This window comes from Emys orbicularis, chromosome 2 (genome assembly GCF_028017835.1).
Source record: "Emys orbicularis isolate rEmyOrb1 chromosome 2, rEmyOrb1.hap1, whole genome shotgun sequence".
Classification (NCBI taxonomy): domain Eukaryota; kingdom Metazoa; phylum Chordata; order Testudines; family Emydidae; genus Emys; species Emys orbicularis.
The window spans coordinates 297,693,696-297,706,383 of NC_088684.1; the positions used below are offsets into that span (position 1 = coordinate 297,693,696).

General features: G+C 50.3%; 1 protein-coding gene across 1 annotated transcript in view; it reads left to right on the plus strand.

Annotated features, from left to right (window-relative positions):
* Nucleotides 1–12,688, plus strand: part of LOC135873901 (zinc finger protein 420-like) — a 136,297-nt gene that overhangs the window by 111,822 nt on the left and 11,787 nt on the right. The window contains exon 8 of the mRNA XM_065398510.1: nt 810–1,529. Within this exon, the coding sequence (XP_065254582.1) occupies nt 810–1,529 (720 nt within the window). The remainder of the gene's footprint in view (nt 1–809; nt 1,530–12,688) is intronic.

Consider the following 12,688-nt stretch of genomic DNA (forward strand, 5'->3'; position numbering starts at 1 on the left):
CCCCCTCACTGACTCTCCCCACACGTGGCAGGTCGGGCTCTTCCCGGCTCTTTTACCCTCAGCGCTTTGCAGCGTTGGTGATGTTCTCCCGGTGGCTGCTGCACTCACCGGATGCTGGGAGATGCGGCACAAATCGCCTGTCGGGGGATGCGGCGCAGGGTGAGGCCTGCGCCCTGGAGACGCCCATTGCCTGGGGCTGGCAGTTCAGAACTGGGAGCTATGGGGCAATGACAAGAGAAAACTCACTTTCATGAGAACACACTGAGCCAGCGCCTCGCTGGGGTAACTGCATTGGAGTTAATGGAGTTTGGCCCATTGTCTATTTCCCGCTGAAATCGCAGGCCCTTCTCCACTTCCTGCAGGAGCTGCAGGTGCCTCCTGGGAGAAGTGTCGTGCAAGAAAGGGTGTGGGGGTGATCGGTCCCAGAATATTAGTGCTTTCTCTTCCCTGAGGGATAATCTCTGGCCTCTCTTTTCCACCCAGCAGATGGCAGGGTCAGGAGCAGTTCTGAGGAGCAGCATCCGGATGAAGGGGCTGAGACCCTGGAGCCCTACAGGGTGTTACTCCGGGGATCAGAAGAGGGCGCTGTCTTGAGCCCTGAGCTGCAAGGAACCTCCCTGAGCTCGTGTGGGTCTCAGAGACCAGAGAGTGAGCTGGGGGCCACACGGGGGTGTGACCAGTGCTCCAGCAACTCCCCAAATATGCGGTCAGGGCCTGAGACTGGAGAGGGGCCGAGCCCATGCCCGGTGTGTGCCCCGAGAGCCAATGGGATGCCCCCTCCTGATGCGCAGGAGAGCAGCGTTCCCAAGAAGGAGAAACCCCACAAGTGCCCGGAGTGCGGGAAAGGCTTCCGGAGGAAGTGGGATCTCACCAAGCACCAGAGAACCCACTCGGGGGAGCGCCCCTATCCCTGCACGGACTGCAGCAAGAGCTTCAGCCACGTCTCCAACCTCATCAAGCACCAGCGCATCCACACCGGGGAGCGGCCCTTCGCCTGCAACATCTGCGGGCGCAGCTTCACCCTGAAGCAGGTGCTGGTCCGGCACCAGCGCATCCACACGGGCGAGCGGCCCTTCGCCTGCACCGACTGCGACAAGAGCTTCAAGGACAAGCAGAAGCTGACCATCCACCAGCGCATTCACACCGGCGAGCGGCCCTACGTCTGCGCCGACTGCGGCAAGAGCTTCGGGCAGAGCCAGCGGCTCAAGACGCACCGGCGCATCCACACGGGGGAGAAGCCCTACCTCTGCAGCGACTGCGGCCGGGCCTTCAGCCAGGTCTCCAATCTGTACACGCACTGGCGCACCCACACGGGCGAGCGCCCCTACCCCTGCACCTACTGCGGCAAGAGCTTCAGCCTCAAGCACGACCTGACCAAGCACCAGCGGGTGCACACGGGCGAGCGCCCCTACCCCTGCACGGACTGCGACAAGAGCTTCAGCCAGAAGCAGGACCTCACCAAGCACCAGCGGGTGCACACGGGCGAGCGCCCCTATCCCTGCGCCCAGTGCGGCAAGAGCTTCAGCAACGTGTCCAACCTCCTTGCCCACCAAAGGACCCACCTGGGGCAGCGGCTCCCAGTGGCCGGCCCGGCCCAGCCCAGCAAGGAATGAACCACCATGGGGGCGCTGCTGTGAGCCGGTCAGGAAATCGGGGTGGGTGATGAGTCCTGTTCTGCTCCTCTTCCCACCAGTGCAAGTGAGGAGCCACTCCATTCCCTTCTGTGCAGGCACAGCCAGTGTCAGCGGATGTGCTAACTGAGGGAGCTGAGCAGAGCGGGGAGCAGGGAAAGGACTAGCAGAGGGTGCTAGATCAAGCCACCCCAGCCGACATGTTGTCTGGCAGCACCTCCAGGGCTGAGATCCCATTGGTTTCAACAGCACTTACACCAGGGTCTGATCCCCCCCACGACATCTCAAGCAAGTGTAAGTTACAGTGGAGTCGCATCACAGGTGCATTTAACTTACGCGATTTTAACTATACGCGCTCGGCAAAACAAAACAAAAAGAGAAAAATAACAATTTAAATACTCAGGTATCAGAGGGGTAGCCGTGTTAGTCTGGATCTGTAAAAAGCAACAGAGAGTCCTGTGGCACCTTTAAGACTAACAGATGTATTGGAGCATAAGCTTTTGTGGGTGAATACCCACTTCCGTCACATGCATCCGACGAAGTGGGCATTCACCCCCGAAAGCTTATGCTCCAATACATCTGTTAGTCTTAAAGGTGCCACAGGACTCTCTGTTGCAATTTAAATACTGTACCTGTAGTGCGGGCGATTCCACTCAATGAGCGTTTGACTAGATGCGATTTTCGCCTTACGCGCTGACTTGAGAACCTAACCCCCGCGTAAGATGCGACTCCCCTGTACGTTCTTGTGGCCCAGGCTCTGGCAGCCAGCACTGTGTGTGTTACACTCCATTATGGCTTAGCCCTGCTTCCTAGATGGGTGACTCTCCCTGCTGACCAGGGCCTCGCCCCGGGCGGAGCTGCCTGGCCCAGACAGTGCAGATCACTGCGGTAATAGGGGCTCTAGTCTCGTGTTTCTCAAATGCGGCCACCAGGGGCTTTTCTTGCGGCCATGGCCTCCTGGGCAGTGATGGGGTGGGGAGGGGGACGCAAAGCATTGGCCCCACCTCCGGGGCCGTCAGTAGTGATTGGGCCCTGCCCCCATCTGGAGACACACAAGCTGGAGGAGCAGGCAGCCCGTGAGTCCCTCACCTTCCTGGGGGCAGTGGGGTCAGGCATCAGCCCTTAAGTGGCGGGCTCCAGCCATGGGGCTTCAGGCTCTGTTCCCTGGCTGTGCGGTGGCGGGCTCTGACCCTGAGCTCACCCCCTCCATCACCCTGGCCACCACTGCCTCCCCCCGTGCCCCATCGTCACTGGCCCCCGCTGTCTCCTACCCACTTCCCCATCCAGGGCTTAATTTGTCCCCAGGCTTGCCGGGACTGAGTAAGTCTGCTGGGAAAAGTGATATTTGTATGTTTGTTGTTAGCACTTCTCACAACAGACTTACTCTGTAGCAAGTCTAAAAAAAAGCAACCAAAAACACAAAAGAAACAACAAGATAAAAGACAAGAACGTGCAGAGCACCTTGCGTTTCTATTCTGTTTAGGTCCAGTAAAGAATAGAGACAACTGTGCGTTATTTTTAATATTGAGTCTGCAAAAAACCCTACATAAATAAATCACAATGACCTGGATGTGTCTCTGTGCATATTGATTTGTTTTTCCTAAAGTTAATTAAGTATTTTAGGAAAAATTGTGAGAGCGGCCGCCAGCGAGAGTTGGTGGCTGCACTCTGAGGCCACCAAAACATTTGTTGTGAGAACCCCGGCTCTAGAAAAGCCAGCTGGAGGGACAGGCACCAGACACTGTTACACGGCTCCAACCCTATTGTCTTCATGGAGCGGAACAGCAGCAAACGAGGCAGACCTGGTGCAGTATCTGGCTCATGCCTGTTTCTACTTCGTTTTACCTGTGGAAATCCAGAGTGATGTCACGGCGGTCTGTGCGGTTACTCCATGCTTGGCGCCCTGTGCTGCTCCCGTTCAAGTCTGTCAGAGTTCCACCATTGGCTTTAGCATTAGATCCCCGTCCTTTAGTGTGAGAGCAGAACGTGGTCCTAGGGGGCGAGATGTCTGTGGTGCCCCTATTGACTATGTAAATTGTGCCATTTTGGGGTGATCTGGCGCTGGGGAAGAGAGAGTCTGAATAAGGAACAGTCACTCCGTGGTCATCTGGGTTTCCACCGTGCAGCGTCCTGCTCCCAGGCGAGTATGAGAACTCCCCCTAAATGTTTAAAATCCGTGAACCCAACCCAAATATCTACAGCCCCCTTCCAAAACGGCTCCCAGCTCCCGTCGGCCGTTTGTGACCGAGCCCTTAGGTGGGTTGAAATCCCCTCCTTTCCATGTGATGAGTTGCCTGGTGGAATCGGTGCTCAGCCAGGAGCCTGTTTTGTGCCACTGATGTCTAGACACAGAGATCTTCCCAAGAGTGAGTGTAATGGTTCTTTCTTACAGTCTAAGGTTGGTGAGAGGCCGTCCGGGTTTAATGTAATTTCCTGCCTCCTGCAACAACAAAAAGAAGAACCCGACAAACTATTTACAACCCACGCTGTAGATCAGGGCAGTCAATAGCCAGACCGCGGGCCAAATCCTGACCTGCGGGTGCTTTTGAATGGACCCCGAAATCTTTTTATTTACAGTAGAACCTCAGAGTTACGAACTGACGGGTGAACCCCACAGCGCATTTGGAACAGGAAGTACTCAATGAGGCAGCAGCAGAGACCCCGCCCCCTTACTCCCCGCAAAAGCAAAGACAGGACAGTCCTGTATGAAATGTAAACTACTACAAATATAAAGGGAAAGTTTAAAAAAAAAGATTTGGCAAGGTAAGGAAACTATTTCTGTGCTTGTTTCATTTAAATTAAAATGGCTAAAGACAGCATTTTTCTTCTGCATAGTAAAGTTTCAAAGCTGCATTAAGTCAATGTTCAACTGTAAACTTTTGAAGGAACAACCATAACGCTTTGTTCAGCGTTACGAACATTTCAGAGTTACGTACAACCTCCATTCCGGAGGTGCTCATCACTCTGAGCCCTGGTCTACACTACGAGTTTAGGTCGAATTTAGCAGCGTTAGATCGATTTAACCCTGCATCCGTCCACACGATGAAGCCATTTTTGTCGACTTAAAGGGCTCTTAAAATCAATTTCTGTACTCCTCCCTGACGAGGGGATTAGCGCTAAAATCAACATCGCCGGGTCGAATTTGGGGTAGTGTGGATGCAATTCGACGGTATTGGCCTCCAGGAGCTATCCCAGAGTGCTCCATTGTGACCGCTCTGGACAGCACTTTGAACTCAGATGCACTAGCCAGGTACACAGGAAAAGCCCCGGGAACTTTTGAATTTCATTTCCTGTTTGGCCAGCATGGCGAACTCAGCAGCACTGGTGACCATGCAGTGCCCCCAGAATGTTTCTAAGTTCCCCCTATCATCTCCGTTCCTGAGGTTATCGCAGATTAGAAGGCGAAAAAAACGCACTCGCGATGACATGTTTTCCGAGCTCATGCAGTCCTCCCGCACTGATAGGGCACAGGAGGCATTCAGTGGCAGAGGCCAGGAAAGAATTGCTGTGTTTGCTTAACGGCAAAAGTATCATGCCTCGCTAGCGATCCTGCCTGAGCCAGGTCGCTGTGTCAGCCTTGGGTGGGGGCATGACCGCTTTGTGAGCAGGAAGGCCATAGATATAGACATTGCATTAGGTAGCTTCTGTAGCTAGAGAAAACATTCCTGTGCATTCGGCAAAGTCTGTGGCAAAATAAGAGAAGCCCCGTAGTGTAGTGGTTATCACGGCCACCTAACACGTGAAATGTCCCCAGTTCGAAACCAGGTGGAAACAGGTCACTGTTCCTTTTTCTGACCCCCCTCCTGCATTTTTAGTCTTAGAACAGACTGTGCTGTGAAATTTTACTTTGAATTATATCAATTATGAGTTAAATAATATGGACGCTCTAAGTTATAGTCCTGGGTTCCTTACCCTTTCAGCTGCTCTGATAAATTAACATTTTTGTTAGGGGCGGGGGGAAATTTTCATGAAGCCTTTTATAGGGACTAAATGCTCTCTAGGACTCTGAAATAATCTTAACGTGGCCCATAGAGTGCAATCCTTCGTTCTGGGTTTGTCATTCCACAAGTTGAACTGCTCCTTACTACTGTCCAGACTTCATGAGCCATGGGAGCAAGGGGCAGGCTGGGGTAGGTGCGACCGCGCGGTGCTGCCGGCTGGGAGAGCAGCCCGAGGCAGAAGCCTCCAGCTCGCATGATATTCCAGGCAGGACTGAATCTCCATGAGACGAAACTTAAAGAAGAGAATGACCTGGAGTCACTCCCATTCAGTGCTGTAAGAGGAGGATAGCCATGTCTGCCCAGGCACCCTGATCAACCTCACCGAGGTCTGCCAGCTGAGTGGGACCCCGGCTGGCAGGAGCCGGCGGACGGAGCCCCAGACCGGCAGCGGGCTGAGCCGGCCGCGCTCAGCCCACTGCCTGCCTGGGGTTCCGATCATCCAGGCAGGCAGCGGGCTGAGCAGGTCCGGCGGACAGGACCGCCGAAAAAAGACGCGAAACAATTGTCTGCCGTTGCTTTCACGGGAGGAGGGCCTGACGACGTACCCAAAACCACCCACGACAAAGTTTTTGCCCCATCAGGCATTGGGAGGTTAACCCAGAATTCCAATGGGCAGCGGAGACTGCGGGAACTGTGGGATAGCTATCCACAGTGCACCGCTCTGTGAGTCGATGCTAGCCGCGGTAGTGAGGACGCACTTCGCCGACTTAATGCTCTTAGTGTGGACATACGCAATAGACTGTATAAAATCGAATTCTAAAAAATCAACTTCTATAAAATTCACCTAATTTCGTAGTGTAGACATACCCTGAGGTTCTACTGTACTTATCGTTGTTGTTGTTGGGCTTTTATTATTTTCTCTGAAGTCTGGACCTTGACTATACCTTGCCCAAGAAATTTGGACTTTGACAAAAAATAATTGACTACCCCTGCCCTAGATTTTATGTAAAGCTCCTTCAGAATATATTTGATGCACCACATGTAACTGGATCACACCCTGTGATCCTCAGAGACCCAGCAGGCGCCAATGGAAAGTTTCTCAGTCAAAGAGCTCTCCAGCAATACTTGACCTCTGCACATATTAGGGATGTAAATAGCGTTTAAAAAAGTAAACATTTAAACCATTAAAATTGTATCGGGTAAATGTTTAATTGTTAACGATTCACAATCTACCCCACATATATATTATCTTTGTCAAGTGTCTTTACTAACAACAAAAACAGTCGTATGTGTAAAACCCACTCTTTTGTTTAACTTTTTACATAATATCCCTGAGCCGTCCTAAAACACAAAAAGTCCCATTAGAATTTCATGTCTACTGCTGATTTTTGTTAAGAAACATTCACACGTTTACATGCTCTGGTGTTGGTCTTGTGCGCAGCCAATTAACAGGAAGGCCAGCGTTGGAAAACACACGTTCTGCAGGCACAGGCAATCCTGGAATGCACGGGCAACTCTTTGCCAGTTTTCCAAGCCTTGGAAAACGCTGCGCATTGACCTTCCACCACTCCAATGGACTGCATTCCAATGAAGGACAAGGCTCCCTTGGCCCGTGCCGCTTCCTGCAGCCCCCATTGGCCTGGAGTGGCGAACCGCAGCCAGTGGGAGCTGCAATTGGCCGAACCTGTGGATGCGGCAGGTAAACAAATCAGCCTGGCCCGCCAGGGGGCTTACCCTGGCATGCCACATGCCAAAGGTTGCCAATCCCTGATCTTTAGGTTCCTTCTGTTCTTGGAATCTGTGAATGAATCTGTAGTGGATGTGGCAGTGTGGTTAGATATTCGGCTGCGTGTGTGTGTTCTCCTTGTGTGCTGCCCCAGCTCTCCGCAGACAGCCGGCACAGCAGACCTTGAGCAAACCGCCCAATGACCACAAGATCAGTTAAGGTACGAAGGCACCAGGCCAGGTTTATTGTCGACAGAGCATGGTAATAGCATCTGTCAGACTCTACGAGGATATTAAGACACATATGCCCGTGACAATAGACACAGCTCAGTGAGCGGCGGGACTTTCCATTCCCCCTCAGCTGGACAAAGATGCTCCCTCTGAGATCCATCTTTATACCCTGATACAAACAAGTTAGTACTGCCCCTCTGTTATAGTTAGTCACTGCCCCCTGACGTCGCTAGTTATTACCCATCACCTTGTACGTGTTGGTTCAATTAAAACGTCTCTATTACGTACTGCCATCCTGACCTTATCTTTTAGGAAGGGTCAGTGTGTTCCTGTTCTCCTTGGGGGATGTGTCTGTACCATCCTTGATATCGCGGTGTTCTGGTATCACTTGATATCAGGGGGTGTTTGCGTGAGCACTTTGTGCCTAGCACTTCTTAGGAATGTGTGTTTCTGCAATATCAGCCCTGTTCGTGCCCAATTCTATGAACTTGCAAGAAGGCAGAGCCTGACGTTTGCTAACTTTGCTTTATATCAGCAAAGCTTGCCTACTGCTTCAGCTCAGGTCTCAGACCAGGCCTCTAATACAAGGGCTTATGTCTCAGGCTCTCTTCCTACTTACTACAGGCAGTACTTGGCTTAAAATCAGAAATGGATTTTCCAGCTGGGGGTAACTAGCCTAGTATACAGACTGAGGTTTTTGACATCAAATTAATGTGGATTTAGAGAAACAAGTTTAATTGCTCCCTGATTTTCCAGTGGCAGAGAATTCTGTGCTGTTCCATTGAGTACTTTTAAGAAAAATAGTATTTTTGGTTCAGCCAGACCTGCGGTATTTATTATTTTTGTGTGTGTTCTTGCTAATGCTTTATAGTTTTCAACCTGCCCCTTTTGGTTTCAAGGTGATGCAGAGAACATGCCTACAAAGGTTATAATTAGAAATTGCAGGGCCATTACAAGATCTTTTTGTGCAGCGTACCCCAGTGTGCCAACTAATGTAGGACTCTGCATGAGTGTCTTTTATGTGAGGTGAATTCCTACAGGAATTTATCTGCTAGTCTTTGCTGCAAGTCTGTTGCTCTCCAGGTTGTGGCTCGTTGGTAGGGAATTTAGTTGGCTGGATATCACTCCAGTATCAACTGTATGCTGCTGTTCTCCTTTGGCTCTTTTGCAACAAGGAATCTGAGAAAATCACGTGAGTCTTGGGAAAGAAAATGAGATAAATTGTTTAATATACACACAGAGGCAGGATGACAGGTTTCAGAGTAGCAGCCATGTTAGTCTGTATCCGCAAAAATAACAGGAGTACTTGTGGCACCTTAGAGACTAATAAATTTGTTAGTCTCTAAGGTGCCACAAGTACTCCTGTTATTTTTACAGAGGCAGGATATGAATGTGCTCGGATCCTACAGTGATGGATGGCGGTGTAAAACCCACAGATAGTTTAGAGAGAATGCGGATCAGGGAGAGGAGAGTTTGCTGGCTAGAAGTATTAATAATGGGCTTTGTCCTGGCGGGGTGATCTCCAGAGGTCTCGAGAGAGAGATGACTGAAACACCGTCCACACTGCAACTCTGAATGCTGAGCTGGGGTGTAACCAGCTGGTGGCATGGTCAGCTCTAATGCCCACATTTAACCACGGATACAATTCAGTAACATGGCAGCCAGGAGAGTTTGGCCCCTGCCATCAGGCAAGGCTGCAGTATGGTTGTCTTCCTGTTACTGGCTGGCAGCTTTTTGCAATGTAATGTGCCTGGTCACTGAGTTAGCTGGGCCTGCTTTCTCCCCGTTGTCCGTTCAGTAGGATGTCCCAGCATGCATTGCCTCCCTTGCTGTTTTTCTCAGTGGGAGTCACTCAGATACTAAGATGAGGACAATATAAAAGCCTAGCTAGAAAGGTGCTTCTGTGCATATCCTCCCGGCTCTCTTGGTCCAGTGGATAGGGCACTGGACTGGGAGTCAGGAGACCTGCGTTTTCTTCCTGGCTCTGTATGACCTAGGGCAAATCCCTTCACTGCTCGGTAGCTCTTTTCCCTTCCCACCCTTTGTCTTGTCTGTTTACACCGTAAGCTCTTCTAGGCAGGACACTCTCTCTCTCTCTCTCTCTCTCTGTTTGCACAGTGCCTAGAACAATGGGGCCCCGATCACCATGTGGGGCCTGTAGGCGTTACTGTAATACAAATAATACTAAAGAATATCTCATGGTGAGGCACCATGGGATAGCTGCCCAGATTTTCCCAGAATGCACTGGTACACACACAGGTTGTGTTAGGTGCCGGTGCACAAACAGTGACACAGGGTTGTGTTGCAGAAAAAAGCTGGTGAATGAATACAACTCCACTATATTTGTTGTGAGCAGGTGAGATGGAGACATTGGGAAATGATTCCAGAATCCACAGTTGTCCTTGTCATGTGGACAAGGGCCTGAGATTTCCCCACTTGGTGTCTTTTGTTTTGTGTTTTACACTGAGTATTGTATTTCTTTCTTTCAATCTATAGACTAAAAACTAATGATTTCTCTGTCCCTTTCTGTTAAGTTTTGCATGATCGCCGTTCTCTGCAATTATACTGCTGCACCCCCTTGTGGTGGAAGACTGAAACTATTTTGTACTTTCTTTATCCACACAGAAATGGATAGTATTATTGGCATTAGATCCTGAAATGTTAGAAACCTAAATCATCCAATCAAATGAAACAAGATTATCATTGTCCACTAGGGGGTTTCTTGCATTGTCTTCTGAAACAACAGGCACCGGATACTTTTGGAGCCGGCATCCCAGACTAGATGGACCCCTGGTTTGATCCTAAGTCCTTCTGTAAAGATAAACGGCAGTTGTTATAGGTGGAGCTGGTCGCACTGCCTATAGCAGGGGTAGTCAACAGGCGGACCGTGAACCAAAGCCACACCGCCAGATGCTTTTGAATGGAGCCCGAAATCTTTATTTACTTGTTGTTGTTATTTTATTTTATTATTTTCTCTGGCGTCTGGACCTTGACCAAGAAATTTGGACCTTGGCAAAAAATAGACTGCCCTGACCTACAGTACAGCTTGCCTAACACTGTCCATTGTTGGGCTCTGTGTTCAGTTGCTTGGAGCTTAGCCAAACTTTAACCATGGGGCCTGACATTTTCCATGCCAAGTGTTTGCCTCAGGCTGAACAATTGGGGAAAGTTTCAGATGAGACAGTTCAGCCATCTCCAAGAAAAGACACTTGTTAAAATATTTGTATAACCTTTTCATTGAGAAGCTCTAATGCCTTCATACTTTGGAGCAGGGACTCGAAATTTGGCACAGGATATGCCTTTTGCTGTTCCCTTGAAAAACCACCCAAACTTGGCCAAGTTATAAGCATCCAAAATATCAAATGCTGCACAAGCTCAGTTGGGACTTGAGAGCTTGCAGCTAAATTCTTCAAAGATTCTGTCTGCTCTGAGCATAGAATCATAGAATCATAGAATATCAGGGTTGGAAGGGACCTCGGGAGGTCATCTAATCCAAACCCCTGCTCAAAGCAGGACCAATTCCCAACTAAATCATCCCAGCCAGGGCTTTGTCAAGCCGGGCCTTAAAAACCTCCAAGGAAGGAGATTCCACCACCTCCCTAGGTAAAGCATTCCAGTGCTTCACCACCCTCCTAGTGAAATAGTGTTTCCTAATATCCAACCTAGACTCCCCCAAGAGCATGGAGCATGCTCCAGCCCAGGGCTGTGCAAAGGACGAGCAGGACTTTCCCTGGTGTTGTTCCTCCCAGCTGCAAGAAGTGAGAGCAGGGAGGCTGCCCTGTGCTCTCAGTGACATGCGTGGTGCCCAGGCAGCGTGGAGGCATTCAGATACTGTGCGGATAAGACCCTTTCTAGAACCAAGGAGAAGGAAATGGCCTGACTGGGACATAGAGGAGAGAGAATTAAGTTTGCCGGAACACCTTAATTTTGGCATTTCCTGACTTTGACTTTGCAACCTTAAATGTTCTTTTAACAGTTTGTTTTGAATGTAATTCTTCTATCTATTCTTGGGCCATGGACTTGTGTTGCCTGGGGCAGTTTGAGGTACAATCTATTTGGCACTGTTTGTCAGATGAGAGCTGTCCCCCCTGTATGTTTGTGTTTTGTTTCTCTTGGCCTGACTTTTCATAAAAGGAAAATGTAGAAAAGATTTAAATGACTGGATGACCCAGTGAGCGTTGTTTATTTCACAGGCTGACCATTAACATCCTCACACCTTTTTGTTTTCTACAGTAAGAGTCTTAAATAAAGTTTGTTCCTAAAACCACTACCATTATTTACTGAGAGCAACCCGGGTGGCTCTCGCTTGAGTTCAGTACCGAAGGGAAGCCAAGCGTCAAGGAGTTTACAATCGAAGGCCACAGTCCAGCAGTTCCACCTGCACAGGTGCATCACCTCAAAGCACTGGGGAATACGTTAGACAGAGAAATAGACCATACAGGGGTAACTGGGTGAAATTCTCTGGCCTGTGCCATGCAGGTAAGACTACATGTTCTAATAGTCCCTTCTGGCCTTAAAATCTCAGACTCACCACCTATACATTACACATCAGTGGCAAAGCGGAGCACCCATGCTTACATTTCATGTTCTTTCCTGGGTTAGTTAGTTATTTAGTAGCAGTGATGTGGCCCATGCACCCCGTCCTGGGCAGCTTGCAGTCTGACACCCACACACGAGGCGCGCTGGGGGGGCACTCAGGGATTAACCTACGGTTTAGTTATTGTCTCCCTTTCTTCTCTGCTCATACAAAGCTGTGGAGAAGGCAGCAGTGGACTGACAGGCGTTAGCATTTGCGGCCCTACTGACATGAGTGAGACATTTGGAGGGCGTGGCTGAAGAGAGGAGAGGAGAGGAGAGGGCTGCGGGGGGCCAGGTTGTCCCAGGATCATCGCTGGGAACTCTGCCCGGCAGCTCAGTGCACACTGCCAGCTGTGCGGTGTTATGGGCTCAGGATCAGCAAGGATGGGTCTGGTTTTTGTTTTTAATCTCAGAGGTGGCAACCCCAGCACGTGCTTCACTTTGACGGGGCCAGCAGCCTAGCAGGAGCCTGAGCCCAGCGCGGCAGGAACTGACTTTGTGTTCAGCACCTGGTACAACGGGCTCCTGCGCCGAGGCGCTACAGTCATGATAGAGCCCCTGAGCCGGGACTCCCTCAGTGCG